At 42.1% G+C, this 25,573-nt stretch overlaps 1 protein-coding gene across 1 annotated transcript in view; it reads right to left on the minus strand.

The window, feature by feature from the left end:
- Window positions 1-6,660: 6,660 nt before the first annotated feature.
- LOC126481788 (ADP/ATP translocase 1-like) overlaps window positions 6,661-25,573 on the minus strand; it is a 37,401-nt gene continuing 18,488 nt past the window's right edge. The window contains exon 4 of the mRNA XM_050105743.1: window positions 6,661-6,933. Within this exon, the coding sequence (XP_049961700.1) occupies window positions 6,661-6,933 (273 nt within the window). The remainder of the gene's footprint in view (window positions 6,934-25,573) is intronic.

The raw sequence follows: 25,573 nt of genomic DNA on the forward strand, positions 1-25,573 counted from the left end.
CCATTTCTGTAAATTCAACCACTGTGGGGTTAAATAGGAGTTGAAAGAATGAGATTTTCACTCTGCAGCTGAGTGTGCGCTGATATGAAACTTCCTGGCAGATTAATCTGCCAGGAAGTTTCAGGAGATGAAAGATTTTTTGAAAATAAATCATTAGTAAAGAGCAATTAAAGTATTTTTAAAGCTGTATCTATGAAAATTGATATTTGACTCCCCAATTACAAATAAAAAACCTGTGTTTCGATGCTCTGTAAATTCAAACCCTAATAGGATCAAACAGGGGATGAATTGTTTTATGAAAATATTTCATTACGAAAGAATTTTTTAAGCTAAATCTATGAAAATTTTAATTTTGATTCTCAGTTAGAAATAAACAATACCTGTTCACCTGGTTTTGGGAATTCAACCCCTGTGAGGATGACATAATGAAATCATTTTCAAAGCTAAATTTATGAAAATGTGTATTTTGCTTCTCTGTTGGAAATAAAAAACTGTTTTGGAAATTCAACCGCTAAGGCGTCAGATTGGGGATGAAAATTTTTAAGAAGTTATTTCGTTATATTAAAAAATTATTGAAGCTAAATCTATGAAAATTGTTATTTCGCTTCTCGGTTAAATATAAAGAAATATGTGTTAGGGGATGAAGGTTTCTATGGAAATATCACCACAATAACACTAAAGGTGTGATTAACAAAAGCCGTGGACACCAAATACCAGAATCGCTTTTTCGTTAGAAGCACATTCGGAAAAGGCCATGCTTCTGTGGTCCTATTTGGCGTGAAAAGTTCATAAGATGTTACAATTCGTAAACAATTCGATTACAGAAACTCGTAAACAATTCGATTACATAAAAACAAAAACAAAAGAAACTGGTGAATACCACACAGTCTACGTGAGCGAAGCAGCGTGTGCTTAGCTATGTAAAAGGCAGTTACCCGACTAACTGACTCACTCACTGACTCATCATCGCCCAGTCCAAACCACTAACAATAGAAACTTGAAATTTGCAGAGGGTGTTCATGTTATACTGCAGGCGTCGTTTGAGAAGAAATTGTTCGATATTCGGCTCCTACGGGGTTGAAATAGGGGATGAAAGGTTTTTATAAAATATGTCGCTATTAAGGCAATTTCGAAGCTAGACTTGGGAAAATCGGTATTTGATTTGACAGTCAGAAATAAAGAAATACATGTTTCATAGTTTTTCGAACTTTAACCCCTATAGGAGCGAAATAGTAGTTGTAAGTTTTTTTTTTAAATAAATTATTAAACAACTATTAAGCCCAAATCGCTAAGGATAGACAATTGAACTTTGGAGAAGGTGTCGATCTTATACTGTAGGTATCGTTTAAGAAAGGGTTATTCGAAATTCCACACAGAAGGGGTGAAATAGGGCATGATAGGATCTACATCTACATTTATACTCCACAAGCCACCCAACGGTGTGTGGCGGAGGGCACTTTACGTGCCACTGTCATTACCTCCCTTTCCTGTTCCAGTCGCGTATGGTTCGCGGGAAGAACGACTGTCTGAAAGCCTCCGTGCGCGCTCTAATCTCTCTAATTTTACATTCGTGATCTCCTCGGGAGGTATAAGTAGGGGGAAGCAATATATTCGATACCTCATCCAGAAACGCACCCTCTCGAAACCTGGCGAGGAAGCTACACCGCGATGCAGAGCGCCTCTCTTGCAGAGTCTGCCACTTGAGTTTGTTAAACATCTCCGTAACACTATCACGGTTACCAAATAACCCTGTGACGAAACGCGCCGCTCTTCTTTGGATCTTCTCTATCTCCTCCGTCAACCCGATCTGGTACGGATCCCACACTGATGAGCAATACTCAAGTATAGGTCGAACGAGTGTTTTGTAAGCCACCTCCTTTGTTGATGGACTACATTTTCTAAGGACTCTCCCAATGAATCTCAACCTGGTACCCGCATTACCAACAATTAATTTTATATGATCGTTCCACTTCAAATCGTTCCGCACGCATACTCCCAGATATTTTACAGAAGTAACTGCTACCAGAGTTTGTTCCGCTATCATATAATCATACAATAAAGGATCCTTCATTCTATGTATTCGCAATACATTACATTTGTCTATGTTAAGGGTCAGTTGCCACTCCCTGCACCAAGTGCCTATCCGCTGCAGATCTTCCTGCATTTCGCTACAATTTTCTAATGCTGCAACTTCTCTGTATACTACAGCATCATCCGCGAAAAGCCGCATGGGACTTCCAACACTATCTACTAGGTCATTTATATATATTGTGAAAAGCAATGGTCCCATAACACTCCCCTGTGGCACGCCAGAGGTTACTTTAACGTCTGTAGACGTCTCTCCATTGATAACAACATGCTGTGTTCTGTTTGCTAAAAAATCTTCAATCCAGCCACACAGCTGGTCTGATATTTCGTAGGCTCTTACTTTGTTTATCAGACGACAGTGCGGAACTGTATCGAACGCCTTCCGGAAGTTTGAAAATATGTCGCAGTTAAGGCAATGTGCAGGCCAGAACTACGAAAACTGGTTTCTCAGTCGGAAATAAAAAAAAAAATGTGTTTCAGCATTTTTGGAAATTCAACCATTAAGGGGGTAAAGTAGTGGGTGAAAGTTTTTTGAAAGTAAGTCATTATTAAAGAATTGCTAAAACATTTTTAAAGCTACACCTTTGAAAACTGGTATTTGATTTTTCGGTTAGAAATTAAAAAAAAGTTATCCAGTGTTTTTGGAAAATCCATCTACTACGGAAGTGAATTAGAGGACAAAAAGTTTTATGAAATTACTTCATTATGAAAGCATTTTCAAAGCTAAATCTGTGAAAATGTGTTTTTGATTCTCTGTTAGAAATTAGAAAAATACTTGTTTCACTGTTTTCGGAAATTAAGCCCCAGTGCGGTAAAATATGGGATGGAAATCCGTTTAAGAAAGGTTGCTCGAAATTCCACACCGAAGAGGCGAAATAGGGCATGACAGGATATTTAAAAACATGCCGCTGTTAAGACAATGTTGAGGCTAGAACTACGAAACTTTGTTTCTCAGTCGGAAATGAAAAAGTACGTGTTTCGGCGTGTTTAGAAATTCAAGCACTATGGGGGTAAAGTAGTGGGTGAAAGTTTTTTGAAAGTAAGTCGTCATTAAAGAACTACTGAAACATTTTTAATGCTACATCTTTGAAAACTGGTATTTGACTTTTCTGTTACAAATTTAAAAAAATACGTTATTCAGTGTTTTTGGAAAATTAATCCACTACGGAAGTGAAGTAGAGAATAAAAAGTTTTACGAAATTATTTCATTATAAAAGCATTTTCAAAGCTAAATCTATGAAAATTTGTATTTCGATTCTCTGTTACAAATTAGAGAAATACGTGTTTTAATGTTTTTGGAAATTAAAGTCCCTGTGGGGTAAAATAGGGGATGAATGTTTTTAAGAAAACATTTCGTTGTATTAAAAAAAAATTTGAAGACTAAATCTATGAAAGTTGGAATTTCGCTTTGCGATTAGATACAAAGAAATATGTTATGGGATGAAAGGTTCAAAGTAACGTTGCCGCAAGAACGCAAAAGGCATGATTAACAAAAACCTTCGACTCCAGCTACAACAATCGCGTTTTCGTCAGGAGTACGTAGCGAAAGACCGTGCTTCTGTGACCTTAATTAGCGTGAAAAGTTTAGAAGCTGTTGAAATTTGTGAACAACATAAAAATTCGATTAAAGAAAAAAGAATTTGTGCAGACCATACAGCCCAAGTGACCAAAGCAGCGGGTGTAAAGCTAGTCTGAAGTAAAACAGCATTTGTAACCTACTCCATTAAACAATTAAGAAATTTTAGAGAATTAAAGATTAACATTTACAAATTGAAAAATCAGATGAAATGATTAAAAAATAGCCTACCTAGCAACAGTAGGATGTCATGTCCATGCCCAAACAACTACACTAGGGTCCAAAATTAAAGCAACAAACGGAAACTTTTCAAGTTTGCGTTTATTTTGGCACCAAACAGTATAAACAGGTAATAGTAAAGTAGAAAAATGTAAAGAATACAGAATGTAAACAACTGCAACACGCACAGAGGTAGACAATTACGTTCTTCGTTTTTCCAACTTAACGGAATTGCACCGCATTCCGACAACTGGTTTAATGTACTCAGATGGGGTGTGACCACCTCTGGCAGCAGTAGAGGCCTGACAACGACAGGGCATGTTGTAAATGAAGTCATCAAGCTCATGTTGAGACAATAACGCCAGCTTTTCCTGCAGAGCTGCTAGCAAGTCTTGGAGAGGTTGGTGGATGCTTATGTGATGAAACGCGTCTCCCTAGTGCATGTCAGACATGCTCTACGGGATTCAAATCGGAAGAGCGAGCAGGCCACGCCGCCGTACTTTCCAAGCAAACATCATCCACATGTGCTCTATGAGGTCCAGCATCAACATCCATCAATACTAAGTCTGGGCCCACCGCTCCTCGCAACAACCGTACATAAGGTCCCAAGATCTCGTCACGGCACCTGACAGCAGTTAAACCTTGCCGATTCACCCATACAGTTTCATGAAGAGGTGTTCGAATTGTCAACATAGCACCTGCACACACCATTAGGGATCCTCCAATCCACAATGTTTGGGTCCTGCAATCGTGTTCCACGTTCCATACAGATGTGAATCCGTCGAGAATCACTCTCCAGACCAACACCACTCCGCCGAAGCCTTCTGTACACATTTTGCCTCGATAGATGTTCAGTGGAGGCTGCGAGGTCAGATGCTAGTTGCCGTGCAGCACTAAGGTGGTACCGTCGTGCCCTTACAGCCAAATAACGGTCCTCTCTTCTGAAGTCACACGTGGTCGGCCCTGTCCTGGTCTTCGGGATACAGTTATGGCCTCTATAAACTGTCGCCACATCCGAAAAGCAACAGAATGATTCATATTAAGCCATCGGGCCAATTCAGTTTTGACTGTCCCAGTTCCATTCTTCCTATGGCCCTCCACCGCAGAGAGCCTGGTAGGGGCCTTCTCTGTGCCGTACTGCACCGTCTGCGGCTGTGTACACGGCCATTGTGGATGTGGGACTACCCGGCAAACACTACCCCGTTTGAGAGGTGCCCTGACTCTACCGTTGGCATGGTTGTCCGTTCACCGGAATGCCATCTTCTGAGCAGAACAGAATCGTACGGACATCTGTTGACAGTTTGTATGGTTATATCGTGAATTAATCACAGAATGGGGAAATATAGGTTTGTTGCTTTAATTGTGGACACCAGTACAGTGGGCAAACATCTGCCGTAGGTAGGCCCTCATATAATATTCCAAACTGTAGCTGCAGAAAACCCCCAACTTTCAGTCGCAGAATTGCCACCGGAAAGCATGCAGCCTACAAAAATAAAGTCACCATACGACATTAGACATTAGCCCAATGTTAAACTAAGTTACAATCCTGCGCTGCAGAAACCGCAAATCAGTTTACACCGGGATGTGGTGAACCACAAGGAAACGCCTACATTCGAGTCCAGTACTTACCGAACGCTAATACAGCGCACCCGGGTGACCCGTGCAGTTACGGGGAGCGGACTGAACGGTAACGCTGCGGACCGTATTCGTGTTAAACACCGTGATTTTATCTGACTTTTAATTTATAAACGTTAATCCTTAATTCTTTAAAATTTCTAATTGTTTTATGGAGTAGGTTACAACTGTTGTTTTGCTTCAGATACAGATTTCAGATAGACCTGATGATGGGGTTAACACCCTGAAACCGTGGTGGTGTATAACCACATCTGTCATGCAAAACTTCGGTCAATAAAAGTATTTTACAACTGTGACGGATTTGTTTACCACGAACATATTTTTAATTTATTTCTGGAACTATGTTATCGATTATCCCAGACAAAAATTTAAAAATCGGTGTGTGTGTGTGTGTGTGTGTGTGTGTGTGTGTGTGTGTGTGTGTGTGTTTACACCGCTCCGACGTAGAACACCATTTACCAACCGTGTAGCTTCGTAAACAAAACATAAGTGTATCTCTTTCCTCTTATTTCAATGTTGGATGATTGTAAACTAATTTTACAACCTGTCTAGCTATAGGCTTTATGTAGACACTACCTAATATGATTGAAAATGGTCGAGAAGTTTTCTGTCATTTTAATACTGAGATTTCTGTTTACATTGGTTGTTGTATATGAAATTATTTCATTAGTGTTGTGATATTTGACTCCTTTCACAATTTAAAAACTAAATCTTTACAATTGTTATTATGTCCCAGTGGGTTTCTGAACTTCCTTAGCACTCAAGTATTAGAAAAACGATTTAGAAAAGGTACGAAGGTAGCAACCACTTGGAAAGTTTCCGGCTTTATTACTTCAGAAATTAAAAGTTGGTACTCTGTATACTGTACACATTCGGTGTTTTACCACCGAAAAAACTGTAACATGATGTGTGAAAGACATATGCGTTCAGCGTCGGTCCTGGCACTTGTTTACACATGAAGCAATAAGGTAAACTATGCACAACTAGAAATAAACATAAACTTGTATAAAAAGAAGATGAATGGACGAATTTCTGTTCTCATAACTCCGTCGCTCAGACCCAAGTGTTGATGCTACTGGGTCGTTCGCCGTAGCTCTGATATACCGGGACTGTGCTCGTGGTCTCTTCATTTTTTCGTGGCGTCAAGAGGGCACGCGTCTGCTAAGGTTTCCGTAAGAACGTTTCTTGAATTCATCATACAGTACAATGGTTATGGCACCCCCAATGCCCCGTAGGACGTTGGGAAGTGCACCTCTGAAGAAAGCGCGGGCTCCCTCCAATCTGTAGACCTTAGCCCAACATTGGAGAGCGTTCTTGTACATGACGTCGCTGCCCTTCCGTCCAGATTGCATCATCATCCGACGGCGTACCGTGTCGAAAGGGTGCGACATTGCGGTAGCAAGCGACATTACTCCCTGTAACGAATGGATTCCATTTAGCTTTGAAGCAGTTACTGAGGTTAATTTACCACTCTTATACAGAATATGTAAGTACAATACATCTACATCCACATCTAATTTCTCCATATCACTGCAAAATGAATAGCAGAGGGTAATTTGCGACATGATATGTAGTAAGGATTCCATCAGAGTCATTCATGGACGAAGCGTGAGAGGTGTGGCTGCTTATTTTCCATTGTGTCGACTGTGATTGGTCTAATTATGTACTCATGGTCATCATGTATTCGATTTGCAGAAGGATAGCAACAGCCGCCATTCATCCCTGAAAAATAGTTCTAGGAATTTTAAACCAGATTTCCGCTCTGTTTCGAGTTTTGATATTTTGCAGTCTTTCTGTTATACTCTCGTGCCAAAAGAACCTGTGATCATTCGTGTTGCCCTTCTTTGCATACGTTCGATATTCTGTTATTCCAACATCACGTAGACTTCTTACACTTCAGATATTTTCCAGTACAGGCTGTCCTACTTTTTCTTTTATAAACTCCCACGATTTACAACAAATAGTCTTCCGTAGAGTCCTGCCAAGAAGTAGTTGTGACTCGTCCGTTGCATAGCAGAAGCTCACTAATTTGTTTTCGATTTACCACAAGAGGTGTTCGATAAGTAATGCAACACACTTTTTTCTGAAAGCTGATTGGTTTTATTCAGCATTCCATTACACCATATTATTCACACTCTTTTGGCTACAAAACCCTACTTTTCAAAATAACCTCTGTTCAACGTGATTGTCGTACGCCACCATGCATGGCAGCATGGGCCAATGTACTGGTCGATTTGGAGCCAACATCTTGCTGCGGTAATAACCTCCCCATCATTCACGTACCACTTCCCGCCGAGTGCATCTTTCATTGGGCCAAACAGATGGAAGCCGGCTGTAGTGTGGATGAGGACGAATAGTCCAGTGAAGTTTAGTGATCTCCTCTTGGGTGCGCAGACTTGTGTGAGGCCTTGCGGTTTCATGGAGAAGGGGAAGATCGTTTGCTTTTTTTTTTGTGGAGACGAACATGCTGAGGTCGTTTTTTCAATTTTCTGATGGTGGCACAATACACTTCCGAATTGATTGTTGCACCATGAGGGAGGACATCAAACAGAATAACCCGTTCAGATTCCCAGAAGACCGTCACCATGACGTTATCGGCTGATGGTGCAGCTTTTAACTTTTTGTGGGTATTAGAGAGATTAGGGGTGGTGTGGCGCCACTCCACGCATTGCCGTTTATTTCCGATACGAAGTGTTGAACCACTGTTCGGCAAAAAATTGTCACTCCCAGCCTCGTAAGGCGCAAGCAATTCCGAACAGACAGTCCTTCTTTGCTCTTTATGGGCTTATGTTAGGCAGCGAGGAACCAACCTCTGAGTACCCATACTACTGGACGAGTTCGTCAGCACTACCAACAGAAACTTACAGCATAGCAGTGAAGTGTTTGATTGTGATCCGTAGATAACCGAGTGTCTGGTTGTGATCGGTCAATAATCTCGAAAGAGTATGTCTGCACGGTCCAACATTGAAGGAATCATACACTCCTGGAAATGGAAAAAAGAACACATTGACACCGGTGTGTCAGACCCACCATACTTGCTCCGGACACTGCGAGAGGGCTGTACAAGCAATGATCACACGCACGGCACAGCGGACACACCAGGAACCGCGGTGTTGGCCGTCGAATGGCGCTAGCTGCGCAGCATTTGTGCACCGCCGCCGTCAGTGTCAGCCAGTTTGCCGTGGCATACGGAGCTCCATCGCAGTCTTTAACACTGGTAGCATGCCGCGACAGCGTGGACGTGAACCGTATGTGCTGTTGACGGACTTTGAGCGAGGGCGTATAGTGGGCATGCGGGAGGCCGGGTGGACGTACCGCCGAATTGCTCAACACGTGGGGCGTGAGGTCTCCACAGTACATCGATGTTGTCGCCAGTGGTCGGCGGAAGGTGCACGTGCCCGTCGACCTGGGACCGGACCGCAGCGACGCACGGATGCACGCCAAGACCGTAGGATCCTACGCAGTGCCGTAGGGGACCGCACCGCCACTTCCCAGCAAATTAGGGACACTGTTGCTCCTGGGGTATCGGCGAGGACCATTCGCAACCGTCTCCATGAAGCTGGGCTACGGTCCCGCACACCGTTAGGCCGTCTTCCGCTCACGCCCCAACATCGTGCAGCCCGCCTCCAGTGGAGTCGCGACAGGCGTGAATGGAGGGACGAATGGAGACGTGTCGTCTTCAGCGATGAGAGTCGCTTCTGCCTTGGTGCCAATGATGGTCGTATGCGTGTTTGGCGCCGTGCAGGTGAGCGCCACAATCAGGACTGCATACGACCGAGGCACACAGGGCCAACACCCGGCATCATGGTGTGGGGAGCGATCTCCTACACTGGCCGTACACCACTGGTGATCGTCGAGGGGACACTGAATAGTGCACGGTACATCCAAACCGTCATCGAACCCATCGTTCTACCATTCCTAGACCGGCAAGGGAACTTGCTGTTCCAACAGGACAATGCACGTCCGCATGTATCCCGTGCCACCCAACGTGCTCTAGAAGGTGTAAGTCAACTACCCTGGCCAGCAAGATCTCCGGATCTGTCCCCCATTGAGCATGTTTGGGACTGGATTAAGCGTCGTCTCACGCGGTCTGCACGTCCAGCACGAACGCTGGTCCAACTGAGGCGCCAGGTGGAAATGGCATGGCAAGCCGTTCCACAGGACTACATCCAGCATCTCTACGATCGTCTCCATGGGAGAATAGCAGCCTGCATTGCTGCGAAAGGTGGATATACACTGTACTAGTGCCGACATTGTGCATGCTCTGTTGCCTGTGTCTATGTGCCTGTGGTTCTGTCAGTGTGATCATGTGATGTATCTGACCCCAGGAATGTGTCAATAAAGTTTCCCCTTCCTGGGACAATGAATTCACGGTGTTCTTATTTCAATTTCCAGGAGTGTAGTTGTGTGCGGCCGGTCGGCACGCGGGTGATCGGACAGATTTGCAACGGAATGATGACAGACGCCTCGCCCAACGACTCAACGTGCTTTTGTTCACTGCCAGCTCTCCGTAGACATTGCGCAAGAACCGATGAATAAATGAGTTGCTCTGGTTTTCCGCCAAATGACACAGTTCTTTGCTTGGATCGCATCTTTGTTGCAGATGCCAATTTGAAGGCTATGTATGGTATCGCCACCTACAAAAAAGTCATGAAACTATAGGGACTGAAGTAGGAATATTGCGCCATGATACTAACGGAGAAAAAAATGTGTTACGTTACTCATCGAACGTCCCTCGTACATTTTTCTTTTCCTTTTTTTCGTTTTGTGAAGTACATAGCCTTACATTTCTCTACATTACGAGAGAGTTGTCAGTTTTACACTGTTCTGATATTTGGTCAACATGTAACTGGACATTTCTACAAATTCTGTTATATAACGTTTTGCCATAAACCGGTTCAACAGAGAAAGGTCTGAGGTTACGACCAGTAATATACACTAAATACATGGCGTGTAACGCCGACAATAATAATACTGCTAAAATTTCCAGCGGTGCACCTTACATTAGTTTTGTGTCTTTGAGTGGTTCTCTCTTCAAGATAAGTTGCTGTATTTGTGATGTTTAAGCCAACCTGCATAAAATCTCTGAACGTAAGTGCTCTCTCCATGGCTACGTGCTTCAGAAGCTCTCTAGTCGCCAGTCCGCATAAGACGAATTGAACAAAGGCCCAGTTTTTAGTCAGCCGGGAGGTTTGCTGCGAATTCTAGGCGTGGCGTTCTGTTGCCAGTTAATTTGTAATAAGTGAATTTCCATTGTTTCATGGAAGAACTTATACAAATATCTGGCAAACAGAGAATAAGACAGAAGAGAAAGGGGGACAGAAATGCTAGTCTCTATACAAAATGGTGTGAAACTGAGCTGAACTACATGAAATATGAAGCACTGAAGAAGATTAAAAGCCAGTAGTAAACAACAAAGGAAAGGCAGCAAGATAGAAGGAACATACGGGGTGATTGAGCTGCCCCTGCCTACGATCCTTATGCAATCCCCAATGCCTTCTAAAACAAAGCGCGAAATTTTCATATTCTCTTGCTTGCTATGCACAAACTATTAATATTACAGAAAAAATTAACAAGACCTTTTTGTAGGAAATTTGATGTAGTTAAATTTTGTAACGGGATACGTATTTTCTGGACGCCACGGTTTTCGAGTTATTAAAAAAAACCGTTTGTAGGTCACTTTTGTACGTTTTTATTGAATTATTGGAATACTACAGCCCCCAGCGAAAACATATCCTAGTACAAAATTTCCTACTAAAAGGTCCTGTTCATTTTTTTCTGTAGGACTAGTAGTTTGCACATAGCGACCAAGAGAATATGAAAATCTCACGCGACCTAAGTCGAAACAAGGTCCCTGGATTAGATAATATTCCCTCGGAATTTCTGAGATCCTTGAGAAAGTCAGTCATGACAAAACTACTCCATCTCGTATTCAAGATGTGTTGAGACAGACGAAATACCCTCAGACGTAAAAAGGATGTAATAATTCTAGTTCCAAGGAAAGGACGTGCTGACAGGTGTTAATATTAATAAACCATCGGTTAAATACGCCGTGGACGTAAAATATTGCCACGAATAACTCACAGCACAAAGTGAAGACAGAGAGAAGCCGACGTCAGAGAAAGCAGGTTGGATTCGGGAGAATTGCAGGAACATGCGATGTAATACTGACCCTACGATTTATCTTAAAATACAGGTTGAAGAAAAGCAAACCTGTATTTATAGTATTTATAGAGCATTGTTGACTGAAACACATTCTCTGTAATTCTAAAGGTATAAGGGATGAAATAAGACAGCAAAAGGTTATTTACTATTTTTTATAGGAACTAGACTATAATTATAAGTCGAAGGATATTAAAGCGAAGCAGTAGTTAAGAAGGGAGTCAAGACAGGGTAGTAGCCTATCCCTGTTGTCAGGTGTCACACATTCTATACATCAAGCAAACTGTGAAAGAAGCTAAGGAAAAATTGGAAAGAGAGATTTAAAATTCAAGGAGAAGAAATTAAACTTCTGTGTTTTGTCAGTACTACCGTAATTCTTTTTGAGACAGCAAATAACTTGAAAGATTATTTAAATGGGATGGATAGTGTCTTGAAAAGTGATTGTAAGCTATAAGATGAACCCCAACGAAATTAAAACAAGGGTAATTGAATAACATCGCAGTCTGTCGGGCGATGCCGTAGGAATTAGATTAGCAAATGGGATCCTAAAAGAAGTAAATGTGCTGACGGTCCCCCAGTCTAAACCGACTCACACATACACACACGCACGCACACACACACACACACACACACACACACACACACACACACACAAAGAGCAGCACTGTTGTGTAGGTGTTAACAACTGAACTAAATTTGCAAGCAGCTTTATAACACGTTCAGTTATGGAACTGATTTATGAACAAAATGTGGCAGGGAAACTGAGTACTTCGCATTCATCTTCGTTCGTCTAGAGGAGAATGGTGAAATAGGTTTTCCATTGGTTCGGTGGCATGATTTCATCACACATGCGTTGGAAGTCCTCTGTTGACTGTGGTATGGGGAGTTTTGCTGTTAACGATTGCAGGTAGATAACACTCTAAGTCACACACGGAACACGCGATTGCGTAAGAGACGAACGTAGGTTATACCACATAACTGATACAGCCTGAGAGAGGAACGGGAACAAAATGGTTAAATTTGCGATAAATGACCTGCCACAACATCTCCCTCTCTCTAGAATGCAACAATAGTCAAACAATAAATCATACCTTTTTACAACCTGTCTCAACCAATTACCCCATCTGCTTCCTATCATCCTTTAACGCAGATTCATGTAAATTTGGAGGCAGTTATAAAACTGAAGACTCGATTTATGTCTAAGATGTGGCAGGGAAATGGAGTACTTCGCATCCATCTTTGTTCGTCTAGAGGAGGATGGTGAAATAGGTTTCCCACTGGTTTGTTGGACATGATTCATCAGACATGCATTGAAAGTCTTCTGCTGACTCTGATATGTGGAGATTTGCTGTTAACGATTGCATGTAGGTAGAACTATATACTGCACACAGAACACGCAATTGTATACGAGTCGAATGCAGGTCATACCACATAGCTGATACAGTCCAAGAGAACAATGGGAAGAAAATGGTTAAATTTGTGATAAATGACCTGCCACAACATCTCCCTCTCTCTAGAATGCATTATCAGTCTACCATTACAGCATACCTCGTTACAACCTCTCGCAACCAATTACTCTATCTGATTTCTATCATCCTTTAACGCAGATTCCTGTACATTTTAGAGGCAGATGGTTCTCTTTATTAGGAATGCATCCAACACAGCAGTCAGCTATTATCTCGTAGACATACAGCAGAATGATGTTAAAAACCATGCAGCAACTGTATTTGTTAGCTGAGGTATTTGTTAGCTGACACCACATGGTTGTGATTGGCAGAGAGTACATAGAGGCACATTGTAAATTCTGTTTCTTAGAGTTTAATACACTTAAACAGTCTTGCACAGGATCAAACACACGATTCGTTCGGTAGGTGTATACTGTAGTCCCCAAGCTGGTAATACAGTGCTCTTTAGCTAAGGAGTATGAAAAGATTGTCATAGTCATATGTCCGGACACTTTATTAAAATCTATTAGGTAGTGCTGACAACTTTAGGGTCACACCTGCGTTTGTGTTCCAACATATACAGGGTGTTTCAAAAATGACCGGTATATTTGAAACGGCAATAAAAACTAAACGAGCAGCGATAGAAATACACCGTTTGTTGCAATATGCTTGGAACAACAGTACATTTTCAGGCAGACAAACTTTCGAAATTACAGTAGTTACAATTTTCAACAACAGATGGCGCTGCGGTCTGGGAAACTCTATAGTACGATATTTTCCACATATCCACCATGCGTAGCAATAATATGGCTTAGTCTCTGAATGAAATTACCCGAAACCTTTGACAACGTGTCTGGCGGAATGGCTTCACATGCAGATGAGATGTACTGCTTCAGCTGTTCAATTGTTTCTGGATTCTGGCGGTACACCTGGTCTTTCAAGTGTCCCCACAGAAAGAAGTCACAGGGGTTCATGTCTGGCGAATAGGGAGGCCAATCCACGCCGCCTCCTGTATGTTTCGGATAGCCCAAAGCAATCACACGATCATCGAAATATTCATTCAGGAAATTAAAGACGTCGGCCGTGCGATGTGGCCGGGCACCATCTTGCATAAACCACGAGGTGTTCGCAGTGTCGTCTAAGGCAGTTTGTACCGCCACAAATTCACGAAGAATGTCCAGATAGCGTGATGCAGTAATCGTTTCGGATCTGAAAAATGGGCCAATGATTTCTTTGGAAGTAATGGCGGCCCAGACCAATACTTTTTGAGGATGCAGGGACGATGGGACTGCAACATGGGGCTTTTCGGTTCCCCATATGCACCAGTTCTGTTTATTGACGAAGCCGTCCAGGTAAAAATAAGCTTCGTCAGTAAACCAAATGCTGCCCACATGCATATCGCCGTCATCAATCCTGTGCACTATATCGTTAGCGAATGTCTCTCGTGCAGCAATGGTAGCGGTGCTGAGGGGTTGCTGCGTTTGAATTTTGTATGGATAGAGGTGTAAACTCTGGCGCATGAGACGATACGTGGACGTTGGCGTCATTTGGACCGCAGCTGCAACACGGCGAACGGAAACCCGAGGCCGTTGTTGGATCACCTGCTGCACTAGCTGCGCGTTGCCCTCTGTGGTTGCCGTACGCGGTCGCCCTACCTTTCCAGCACGTTCATCCGTCACGTTCCCAGTCCGTTGAAAGTTTTCAAACAGATCCTTTATTGTATCGCTTTTCGGTCCTTTGGTTACATTAAACCTCCGTTGAAAACTTCGTCTTGTTGCAACAACACTGTGTTCTAGGCGGTGGAATTCCAACACTAGAAAAATCCTCTGTTCTAAGGAATAAACCATGTTGTCTACAGCACACTTGCACGTTGTGAACAGCACACGCTTACAGCAGAAAGACGACGTACAGAATGGCGCACCCACAGACTGCGTTGTCTTCTATATCTTTCACATCACTTGCAGCGCCATCTGTTGTTGAAAATTGTAACTACTGTAATTTCGAAAGTTTGTCCGCCTGAAAATGTACTGTTGTCCCAAGCATATTGCAACAAACGGTGTATTTCTATCGCTGCTCGTTTAGTTTTTATCGCCGTTTCAAATATACCGGTCAGTTTTGAAACACCCTGTATAAATTTACTAGCTGCTGTACCCGACTTCGCTCAGGGAGCTGATATGAGAGTGTGTGGTAGTTGGAATAAAAGGACAAACTTGAAAGTATAAGAGCCAAAAAAATTTTATTGGAAACATATTCTAACTATTTACAATAATTGTTTATAAACAACATTTTTCATTTTGTTATCCTGGGTAGACTATATAAGTACAGATTTTTCGAATTTCAAGCTAGGTATAGTCGACTATGAGAGAAACAGGGAGTCTTTGACGTCGATGCCGCAACATTTTAAAGTTTGTCCTTGCACTTCGTTAATTGTAAAACTGTAGGCTAATTTGATTGTAAATTGCAGTTTTTTGAATTGGTATGGCTGTTCAGTAGAGATCATTGGAAGTCTGGAGATAAATAGTCTGTGTCCTTCGTACTTTCCAGTCATAAGTTCGGCTTCGATGAAGTTATTTGATAGCTGTTTGACGATCATCTGTGTTCCATTACATAGTTTTCGTGGGTTGGGATTTCTGAGTAGTATGATCGGAGATCCAATTTTGAGTCGAAGGCAGTGTAATGCAATTCCTGGAACTTGCAAAGAGTGAAGAAATTCTGTAGGGAAGTTTATACCATCGTGTCGAACGATTTATATATTCTCACTTCACCGCGAATTTTCTTTTGGATATTAAAGTTGATATCGTCGACAATATTATTTTTAGTTTCAAAAATTGCCCTTTCAAATAGCCAATCCGAATTGGTATTATTGTGAACAATGCTTAGATAAATTTAATCGATGACTTCGTTTTCAGTAGTGGTTATGTTGCAGAAATTACTGTTGAGTTTAATGAGGCCGGTCATTTGGTCAGTAGGACATGTGCCTTCACCTATTTGTAAAAGTTGTTGGGCAAAATATGCTGTTGTTTCGTCTTTCGATAGTTCAAGTCTTATACTTTTTGTTTTTCTCAGTATTTGTCTGTGTGGCCAGAGATGTGATTTTTATAAGTGTGCATTGATCTCGTCTGCTGGTGTTGACGTGGGGATTACTGGAAGTGTTTGTCGAAAATCCCTTGAGATTATGAATACCGCTCCTCCCATTACTTCAGAGTTTCCTCGCAAGTCTTATAATGTTCTGTCCAAGGCTTTGAATGATTTTTTATGTGCCATTCCTCATTCGCCCCAGAAGATAATTTTAGCTTGTTTTAGAAGTTCACCCCGTCCAGATGCTCTGGAGACTTTATGTACCGGAAATTGTTCTTTGGCTATATTCAACGGTAGTTGTAGGCCGGAATGGGCAGTTCGTCCTCCTTCCATAAAAGCATCTTTTCTTGGTGCTTGTATCTCAAGTTGTGATAAGGTCTGATTGTTTATTGCTACACATTTATCTTCTAGGTGAATGAGTGTTTCATTGGAGACATCGTAGTTGAATTCGATGGTCAGGTCTGGATGAGCTTTTCGGGCTTCGTACTGTATGTCATCACTTGTACCCTCTTTGAAGGAGTCCCATAGCTATTTTGAATTCGGTGGGTTATATGTTGTTAGAATTGTGGAGAATAAAGTCTCTCATTTGTTCAACTGAGGCTGTGAGTTACGCTTCTTGTAGTGTTAATTCCTACCGATTGTCGTTTTCCAGTAGTCCTAGGCGTTGGTACGCTTCTCTGTACGTCTGACGTAGGTAATAGTCAACAGTCTTGAGATCTGTGAAACTTGTTGGTCCCCGTATTTCGAGTAGCAACATCCAGAGATAAAAACATTCAGCATTGTTCGGATGTGCGGTGTATACTCTGCCTAGTGGGCTGGTTTTCATGATTCCTGGATCATCTTCTACTGGAATTCCTTGTTTTCGTCGTCGAAAGATTTTTCTTGTTGTGCTCCACGTATAATAGATAGAGATGTCGACATATAGTAATGTTTTCGCGAATGGATCCATTTGGCACAGTTGGTAAAAAGATGTTACTATTGTGTTATGTGATGGTGGTTCGCTCGAAATTTTACTGAAGGCGTCTTTTGTGAAGTAAAGTCTCTGTCCGTTTTCCAAATGTAGTGCTAAATGTTGCACAGTTGGTCCATATTCCCATATGGGAGAACCGAAATCTTCCCATTTGGTACATGAGTATCTCATCGTTTCTGTTTTGTTGTGCACTGTCTTTGACTATTTAAAATACTTCATGTCGCTGCCTTTGTTCACATACTTACAGACGTATGTGATAGATTTCGTTGAATTGCAGTGTTCTACGTTTATGTGTGCTTGGAACATTTTGGAAAGTAGTGTGTTATGTGGTACTACCCACTGATTATGCTGCCTCGTATTAGTATTTTTACTGTGAAGCCACCGTTCTTGGGTGGTTGTCTTCTGTATTTGGGATAGAAGACAACTCTGTTTTGTGTATCGTCCAAGTATGATTTTGGGTAATTTCTTTTTCTTTTTTTTTTTTTTTTTTTTTTTTTTTTTTTTTTTTTTTTTTTTTTTTTTGTACATTTTCCGTCACTCATACATGGCGAAGAGGGTTTGATGGCCCACATGATCCGTGATTCATGTTTTTCGCTACTATGTGGTACAGTTCCTGATCTTCGTATAGATTGGGAAATTCAGCTTGGATGATTCTGTCGATATCCATGGGATGAATTCTGTCGTGTAGCCATATGAGGTTGTATGAGTGAGCCAGTCCTCGTTTTTGCCATTCGATTGTGTATATCCAGCATCTAACGGCTCCAAAATCTTGTATTTTGTGATGAATTCAATAAATTTCATTTGTTTTTGTCGGAAAATTCCGGCCATTATGTCGTGTCGATGCTTGGGGGCTTGTCCGTATCTTAGTTGTTCTTTGATTTCTGGCCGCGACGAGTTGATTGTGAATGTTATGAAGAGGTCAGGTCATCCATATTTTCTTATGTAGATCATGGCATCTTGAGAGTATTCGTGTATGTGTCTCGGACTTCCTATGTGTGATGAGGGTAAGATTAACATTGTTCCAATATCGTGAATGTTTCCGTCATTTATGATTGCTTGTCGAAGGTGAATGTATTCTTCCATGCGAAGTTTATTCTGATTCAGTCTTGTGTAAAGCATCCGTTCCGCTTCTATTTTTGCATACATATCTACCAGGAATTGTTGGAATAAATGGCGGGTGTTGAGCATGTGATAATGCTTCATTGTCTCTGGTCATGAAGTGGTAAGCATAGAACTCCTCGGAAGTGACTTTTGTTGTCTTTGTTTCTACGCCTGTTTCAGGTTGACTTTGTTTCACATTAAAATGACATCCGTCGTCTCCGTGCAGAAATATTAATGGATATTTGAGGGCATCATAATATGAACGGTGTGTCTCTGCAGTACGTTGTAGTCTTGTTCTTCGTTGTACAATTATGTCACAGCTTGCGTTTTCATTGTCTACTATTATGATGGCGACTTCGTCTATCTGAGGCGCATTAAATCAACGTTCTCCATTCTCCATTACTCGAATTATAGCCTTATAGTAATCAGAAATCATTCGGTCTTGTGCTGTTTTGAGTATGTGAATCAGTTGATTGTGTTCGTGTAAGATCCTCTACATCTCTGACTACTTCTCGTCTCAATCCACTGATATCTGTGCATTGTTGATCGATTTATGTTTCTTCATTTCCGATGAAATATACTTGCAGACATTTTTAGTCTTCATTGGGTAGTGGCATTAATGACCCATGTTGTGATAGGTTTGTTCTTGGATGGAAAAAAACGTAAACGATTTCATCTCTGGTAGCACTGATCGCAGTGACACCGAAAGAAGTCATTTGGAAGCAGGTGTTGTTCGCTTTTATATTTTGAAGAAAGTGTTTTGACTCCGGAGTTTCCCCGGCCATGTAATGTAAAAATTCCTGCGGATGTGCTTCCAATGGTGGTAATCGATTTTTTGCAGTCATGCTTCTGTACCGAATTTTTTCGCATTGCAAAATTGGCAGATTTTATCCATTGTTCTGATTATCACGTGTTTGTTACGTTCTTTCATTGGGTCGTAGAGGAATGCTTCATTTGTTAGATTGTACTGTTTATTCGTCCTAGTCCGCGCCTCTCGTAGGATAATACGTTATTTTCACGGCTGGCTTGAGTTCACAGTCTTTTATTATAAGATTGCTTCGCAATTCTTGATTCTTCATTTCACTGATTTTCGGTTTCTCTGCTTCTCTCCGTGCTCATTCTCGTTCTTTGGGAACTTAAATGTGCTTCGAGCTCTTCGTCTGTTTCGCTTTTTCGCTGTTCTTTTCGGTTTCGTCGTTTTGCTTGAGAAGTGGCAAGACCTCCTCCTTTTTTACTTTTTGGCATTGTCTAAAATATAAATCAAATTAACTTTTTATCAACAAATACACTAAATACACGTACACACTTTATTACCGATTTATATTCAGTCACTGTATCACTTTGACTACTCACACTTCACTATTTGTTTTTATTCACTCACTGCACTACTTTGTCGTTTCTACCCTTCGTCACTGATAAGAAACTGATGTTCGAAACCACGACGGGTCTTCCTTTATATTCCCCCATCATTGGGTAGCCCCACCATTCTGGAATAGTCCCTAATGTTACAGACTATTCCCGAAATTCCGGAACATCCCGGAGCACCGAGGAATATTCCAGAATATTCCGGAATGTTGTAGAATGCTTTCGATTACTCTAGAATGTTCTGGAATGTTCTCGAATACACTGGAATGCTCTAGAAACTTCAGTGCGAAACTTCCCAGCCCTTGTAGCTTCAATAGCACGCCCTTCAGGTAAAAATTGGAACCTTCTTCATGAATGGGGAATAGAGGGATACCATACTATATAACTCCCTTGATCGTACTGGCACTCGTTTCTGAGTTTTAGCGGCACTCACATTGTGCATTTAACTTTTATAATATACAGCATTTTGATTACTCTACATTTGGTGGTCATCGACCTTAAACAATCTATTCCAGCCGCCTTATCGCTGTACACGAAAAATTAATGTTTCCCTGGTTCCCAGTGCTTCCATTTCGACATTTTCTCCTATTCCTCTTGCTATCACATACTCGTTAGCATCTACAAGAATTTTCGTGCACAAAGCAGAAATGTAAGTATTCTCTCATTCTACCTCAGTTTCCCCACATTTTGCGTATTTTCCTTCAATTTATACGTATTCTGCTTCTATTTTCGTAATTTTAGCGATTTTGTCTCACTTATGGTAGTGTATTCTAAAATTGCATATATAAGTGGTACAATTGTTAACACCTAACGCAACTGTTCTATTTTTCTATGTCTGTGTGTGTGTGTGTGTGTGTGTGTGTGTGTTGTGGGGGTGGGGGGTGGGTGGGGGGTGTCCCCATGGCACATGCTAGGTTCGGTATAGAGCTCATAGATGTGGATTCACCACACAGCCAGGCATAGGGTTCGAAAGTGGTGGATCCATCACATGTTACGGTCGGATTAGGGTTCGAAGATGTATCCACCATGCATTGTGGCTGGGATAAGATTTGGAGCTCGATCCACTTTTTGTTACGGCCTGGATATGGTTCAAAAGAGGATCCACCACGCATTATGAGCAGGACAGGGTTAGGAGGTCGCTCCACCACACATTACAGCCAGGATGGTGTTCGAAGGCTAATCCACCTGTGATATGGCCTGGCCAGGGCGGTGTCTGAAGCTGGATTCACTGGCGGTAGTTTTCTGAGTATGGGCTAAGGGGGGGGGGGGCGGCATGTGAAACCGTCACACACACACACACACACACACACACACACACACATACATACATACAGAAAAATAGCGCTGTTGTTTAGGAGTTAACAATTGTACTACATTTGCAAGCAATTTAGAATACGTGGTCAGAAGTGAGATCATGATCACATGAGCAGAAGTGATATACCGTAAAATAGGTAAAATTATGAAAATTGACGGAAAATTCGTATAAATTGTGGGGAAATACGCCAAAATGTGAGGAGATTGAGGGAGAATGAGAGAGTACTTGCATGTCTGCCTGGTTCAGGAAAATTCTTGTACATGGGAACGACTTTGTGACAGCAAGAGGAATACAAGAAAAGTCGGCATGGAAGCACTGGGAACCAGGGAGACAGTAATTTTTCGTAGACAGGTATAAGACGTCTGGAATATATTGTTTAACTTGGGTGACCGCCAAATGTGGAGTAATAAATTTATATATGTCGGATCACACGCCCAGGTTGTTACCCCAAAGTTATTGGCACCACCTTATAGATTTTTATAAAGTGTCTGGACAATTGACTACGAAAAATTTTACGTTGTCCTTAGCTAAAGAGCATTGTGTAACCAGTTTGGGGATTGCAATATACAGCTACAGAATGGATCGCGTGTTTGACCCTGTGCAAGATTGTTTAGGTGTTTTAAACTCTAACAAACAGTATTTACAGTATCCGGACATGTGGCTCTGATAAACTTTACGTCCTCCTTAGTTAAAGAGCATTGTATTACCAGCTTGGAGACTACAATATACAACTACAGAATGAATCGTATGTTTGACCGTGTGCAAAACTGTCTAAGTATTTTAAACTCCAGCAAACAGAATTTACAATGTGTGTCTCTGTACACTCCACCAATCACAACCAAAAGGCGTCATCTAACAAATACCTTACAAAACAGTTGATGCATGGTTTCTTTAACGTCATTCTGCTGTATGTCTACGAGGTAATAGCAATACAAACAAGCTGACTGCTCTGTTGAATACATTCCTAATAAAGAGAACCATCTGCCTCTAAATTTACATGAATCTGCGTTAAAGTAGATAGAAAGTAGATAGAGTAATTGGTTGAGAGGGGTTGTAACGAGGTATACTTTAATGGTAGACTGATGACGCATTCTAGAGAGAGGGAGATGTTGTGGTAGGTCATTTATCACAAATTTAACCACTTTCTTCCCGTTGTTCTCTTGGACTGTATCAGTTGTGTGGTATGACCTGTTTTCGACTGGTATACAATTGTGTGTTCTGTGTGCAATATAGAGTTCTATCTACATGCAATCGTTAACAGCAAACCTCCCCATTCCAAAGTCAGTAGGAGACTTCCAATGCATGTCTGATGAATCATGTCCACCAAAGCAATGGAAAACCTATTTCACCATCCTCCTTTAGATGAACAAAGATGGACACGAAGGACTCCATTTCCCTGCCACATCTTAGACATAAATCGAGTCTTCAGTTTTATGGCTGCAGTGATTCTAGTCAGTGACAGGGGTTTGAGAGGTACTGCAATCCCTGTGTATACATTTGCCTGAGAGACGTTGTATGTGGAAGAGACTGTGTTCTGTTCACCGAGTTAGTGCACCACAGTATGTAACTTCATAAGTCAAACATTGCTGCTATACATTTTTCTATTTCCTCATAGCATGTCGTTGTTTCATGCATTTTCCATTGCTGATGATCACTTTATAGGACTAATGCGAGCATAGCACAATTTTGGAACCGTAACTGGGTGTGAACAGTGGGCGCCATACACCTCCAGAAAGCTATACAGTACACGTACCACAGAGAATCGATTTTTTCACTGGTGAATGACGCAACCAGCCACAAAAGACTTTTTGAATGTTTTATTTTACTGCCACAACTGCTTTCAGGCTACCACGTCCGTCTTTAGATGGATAACATTTTTCGTTACATAGATGATTTAGTTAACAGCATGTCGTCTGCTGCACAATACGTTCCAGTAGATAACGGTTCGTTTTGTTATGATCCTAGTTGTTTTCTAGCGGGATGTGTATGTCCTTGAATTCCACCACAACACACTTATTGTAAAAAAGTTATTGCAGCACACTTCGTAACATTGTTAAAACGCATGTTGAGCTTTGCACATGTGGAATGAAATTTTCACTCTGCAGTGGTGTGTGCGCTGATATGAAACTTCCTGGAAGATTAAAACTGTCTGCCGGACTGAGACTCAAAATCGGGACCTTTGCCTTTCGCGGGCAAGGGCTCTATCAACTGAGCTACCCATGCTCGAGTCAGGACCAGTCCTCACAGCTTTAGTTCTGCCAGTACCTCGTCTCCTACCTTCAAACTTCACAGAAGCTCTCCTGCCTAACTTCCAGAACTAGCGCTCCTGGAAGAACGGATATTGCGGAGACATGGCTTTGCCACAGCCTGGGGGATATTTCCAGAACGAAATTTTCACTCTGTAGCGGAGTATGCGCTGATATGAATCTTCCTGCCAGATTAAAACTGAGTGCTGGATCGAGACTCGAACTCGGGAGCAAGTGCTCTACCATCTGACCTACCCAAGAACGACTCACGCCCCGTCCGCACAGCTTTACTTCTGCCAGTACCTCGGCTCTTACCTTTCAAACTTCAATGTCTGTGCTTGGGAAAGGCCTGAACTCCGTCCCTATGCCGAAAACCCTGCCTCAGATTTTATTAGTGCTGTTGAGGAAGCTGTTAGACCTCTTCCTAGCAGAAGAAAGAAGACGTAAAACATGTCGTGCACTGACGAAAGCTCCACCTCAGAAGAGCAACATTTCTGCCATGGAAAGGGCCGAACTACGGAAGCTACGAGAAGATCCTCACGCGGATAAGGGAAACGCCACAATGCTGTTGCCAAGTGAGGTTTATAGACAGAAGATTTATAACTTGCTGAGTGAACCAATGTATCGGAAGATTGACAAAGATCCCACAGCGAAAGTGGAAAGGAAAACATCTGCAGAATTCTTCCTCTATTCCGCAAGAAGTGGCCAAAAGACTAAGACCTCATAGTTGTGTGCCACCCAGGTTATATGGACTCCCAAAGATCCCTAAAAAAGAGGTTCCTTTAAGGCCGATCGTCAGTAATATCGGTGCTCCCACGTATGTTTTGGCAATACATCTCGCCTCTCTACTGAGACCTTTTGTGGGGAAGTGCGCGCATCATGTTAGGAACTCGGCTGACTTTATCAATAGACTGAAGTCACTTCAACTCAGTGAAACTAACATATTAGTGATCTTCGATGTCATCTCACTCTTCACTAAGCTTCCTCTTATGGACTCTTTATGGTTCATCAGCAATAAGTTCACGGCCGAGATAACAGCACTTTTCCATCATGTCCTTTCCTCAGCCTACTTTTTATTTAACAACGAATATTTTGAGCTGACTGGCGGTGTTGTCATGGGCAGTTCTCTCTCGCCTTTGGTAGCAAACTTTTTTACGGAAGTCTTTGAGGAAAGGGCACTTGATTCGGCAGAACTTAAGCCGAGAGTCTTCTGGCGGTATGTAGATGACACTTTTGTAGTGTAGGCCCATGGTGAAAAAGAACTGTCACGTTTCTTGCAACATCTGAATGCAACCCACAAGAACATCCAGTTTAGGATGGAGATGGAGAAGAATGGTTGCTTGCCGTTTTTGGACGTCTTGGTTACTAGGAGAGTGGATGGATCATTAGGGCATTCTGTCTACCGTAAATCCACACATACGGACCTTTACCTGCAAGCGTCGAGGTGCCATTACCCTTCACAAACTTCCTTAGAACGTTGGTGCACCGTGCTCGTATTGTTTCTGATGGAGACAGCCTTACAAAGGAGCTAGAATATCTACAGCCGGTGTTAAGAGGTAATGGTTACTCTCCACATCAAATTAGCACAGCGCGAAGAAGGAAGAAACGTGACCACCCACATCATCAAGAAGATAAAGAGCTGTTCAAGTCCAGGGCGTTCCTCCCCTAGGTCGGCAACCTTTGATCTAAAGTAGGCAGGATCCTAAGGAAACATCAAGTTAATCTTACGTCCACCAGCGAAGATAAGTGCCCTTCTCGGTTCAGTGAAAGACGAGCTGGGCCTGCGGAAGGCCGGAATCAACAAAATTTCATGCCAGTGTGGTAATGTTTACATCGTTCAGACGACACGCACAATACATGAATGGTGCGTTGAACATGAGCACCACATTCGCCTTTCGCAGCCCAGTAAGTCGGCTGTAGCTGAGCACTGTATTACCACAGGACACGCTATGGATTTTTCTGCCACGAAAATCTTGGCCCCAGCGAGAACTTTTTGGGATTGAGTAATTAAAGAATCTTTGGAAATACGCCTAGCACAAAATCTTATAAATGGTGACAGCGGGTTTCAACTGCACAAGGCTTGCGACCCGGTAATCTCTCTAATTTCTTCTGAGAGAAGACAGTTTATTCATAATGACTTAAAGTCTCACCTGAATATGGCTGGGCAGTTGCCAGCCGAAAAATCGTGGTAAGAAGTCAACATGATCGGGCTGCAATCCCGAAACCTCATCGAACATTCAATACGCCCGGAAAACTTCAAGAATCACAACTTCTAGTCGAATTGCGTACCTAAGGAGTATCATCTCAGTTGTATGACTGGATTCGTTGTTTCCTCAGAATAGTCACAGTTCGAAGTAACTGACGGAAAGTCAT

Source organism: Schistocerca serialis, chromosome 5, assembly GCF_023864345.2.
Source record: "Schistocerca serialis cubense isolate TAMUIC-IGC-003099 chromosome 5, iqSchSeri2.2, whole genome shotgun sequence".
Classification (NCBI taxonomy): domain Eukaryota; kingdom Metazoa; phylum Arthropoda; class Insecta; order Orthoptera; family Acrididae; genus Schistocerca; species Schistocerca serialis.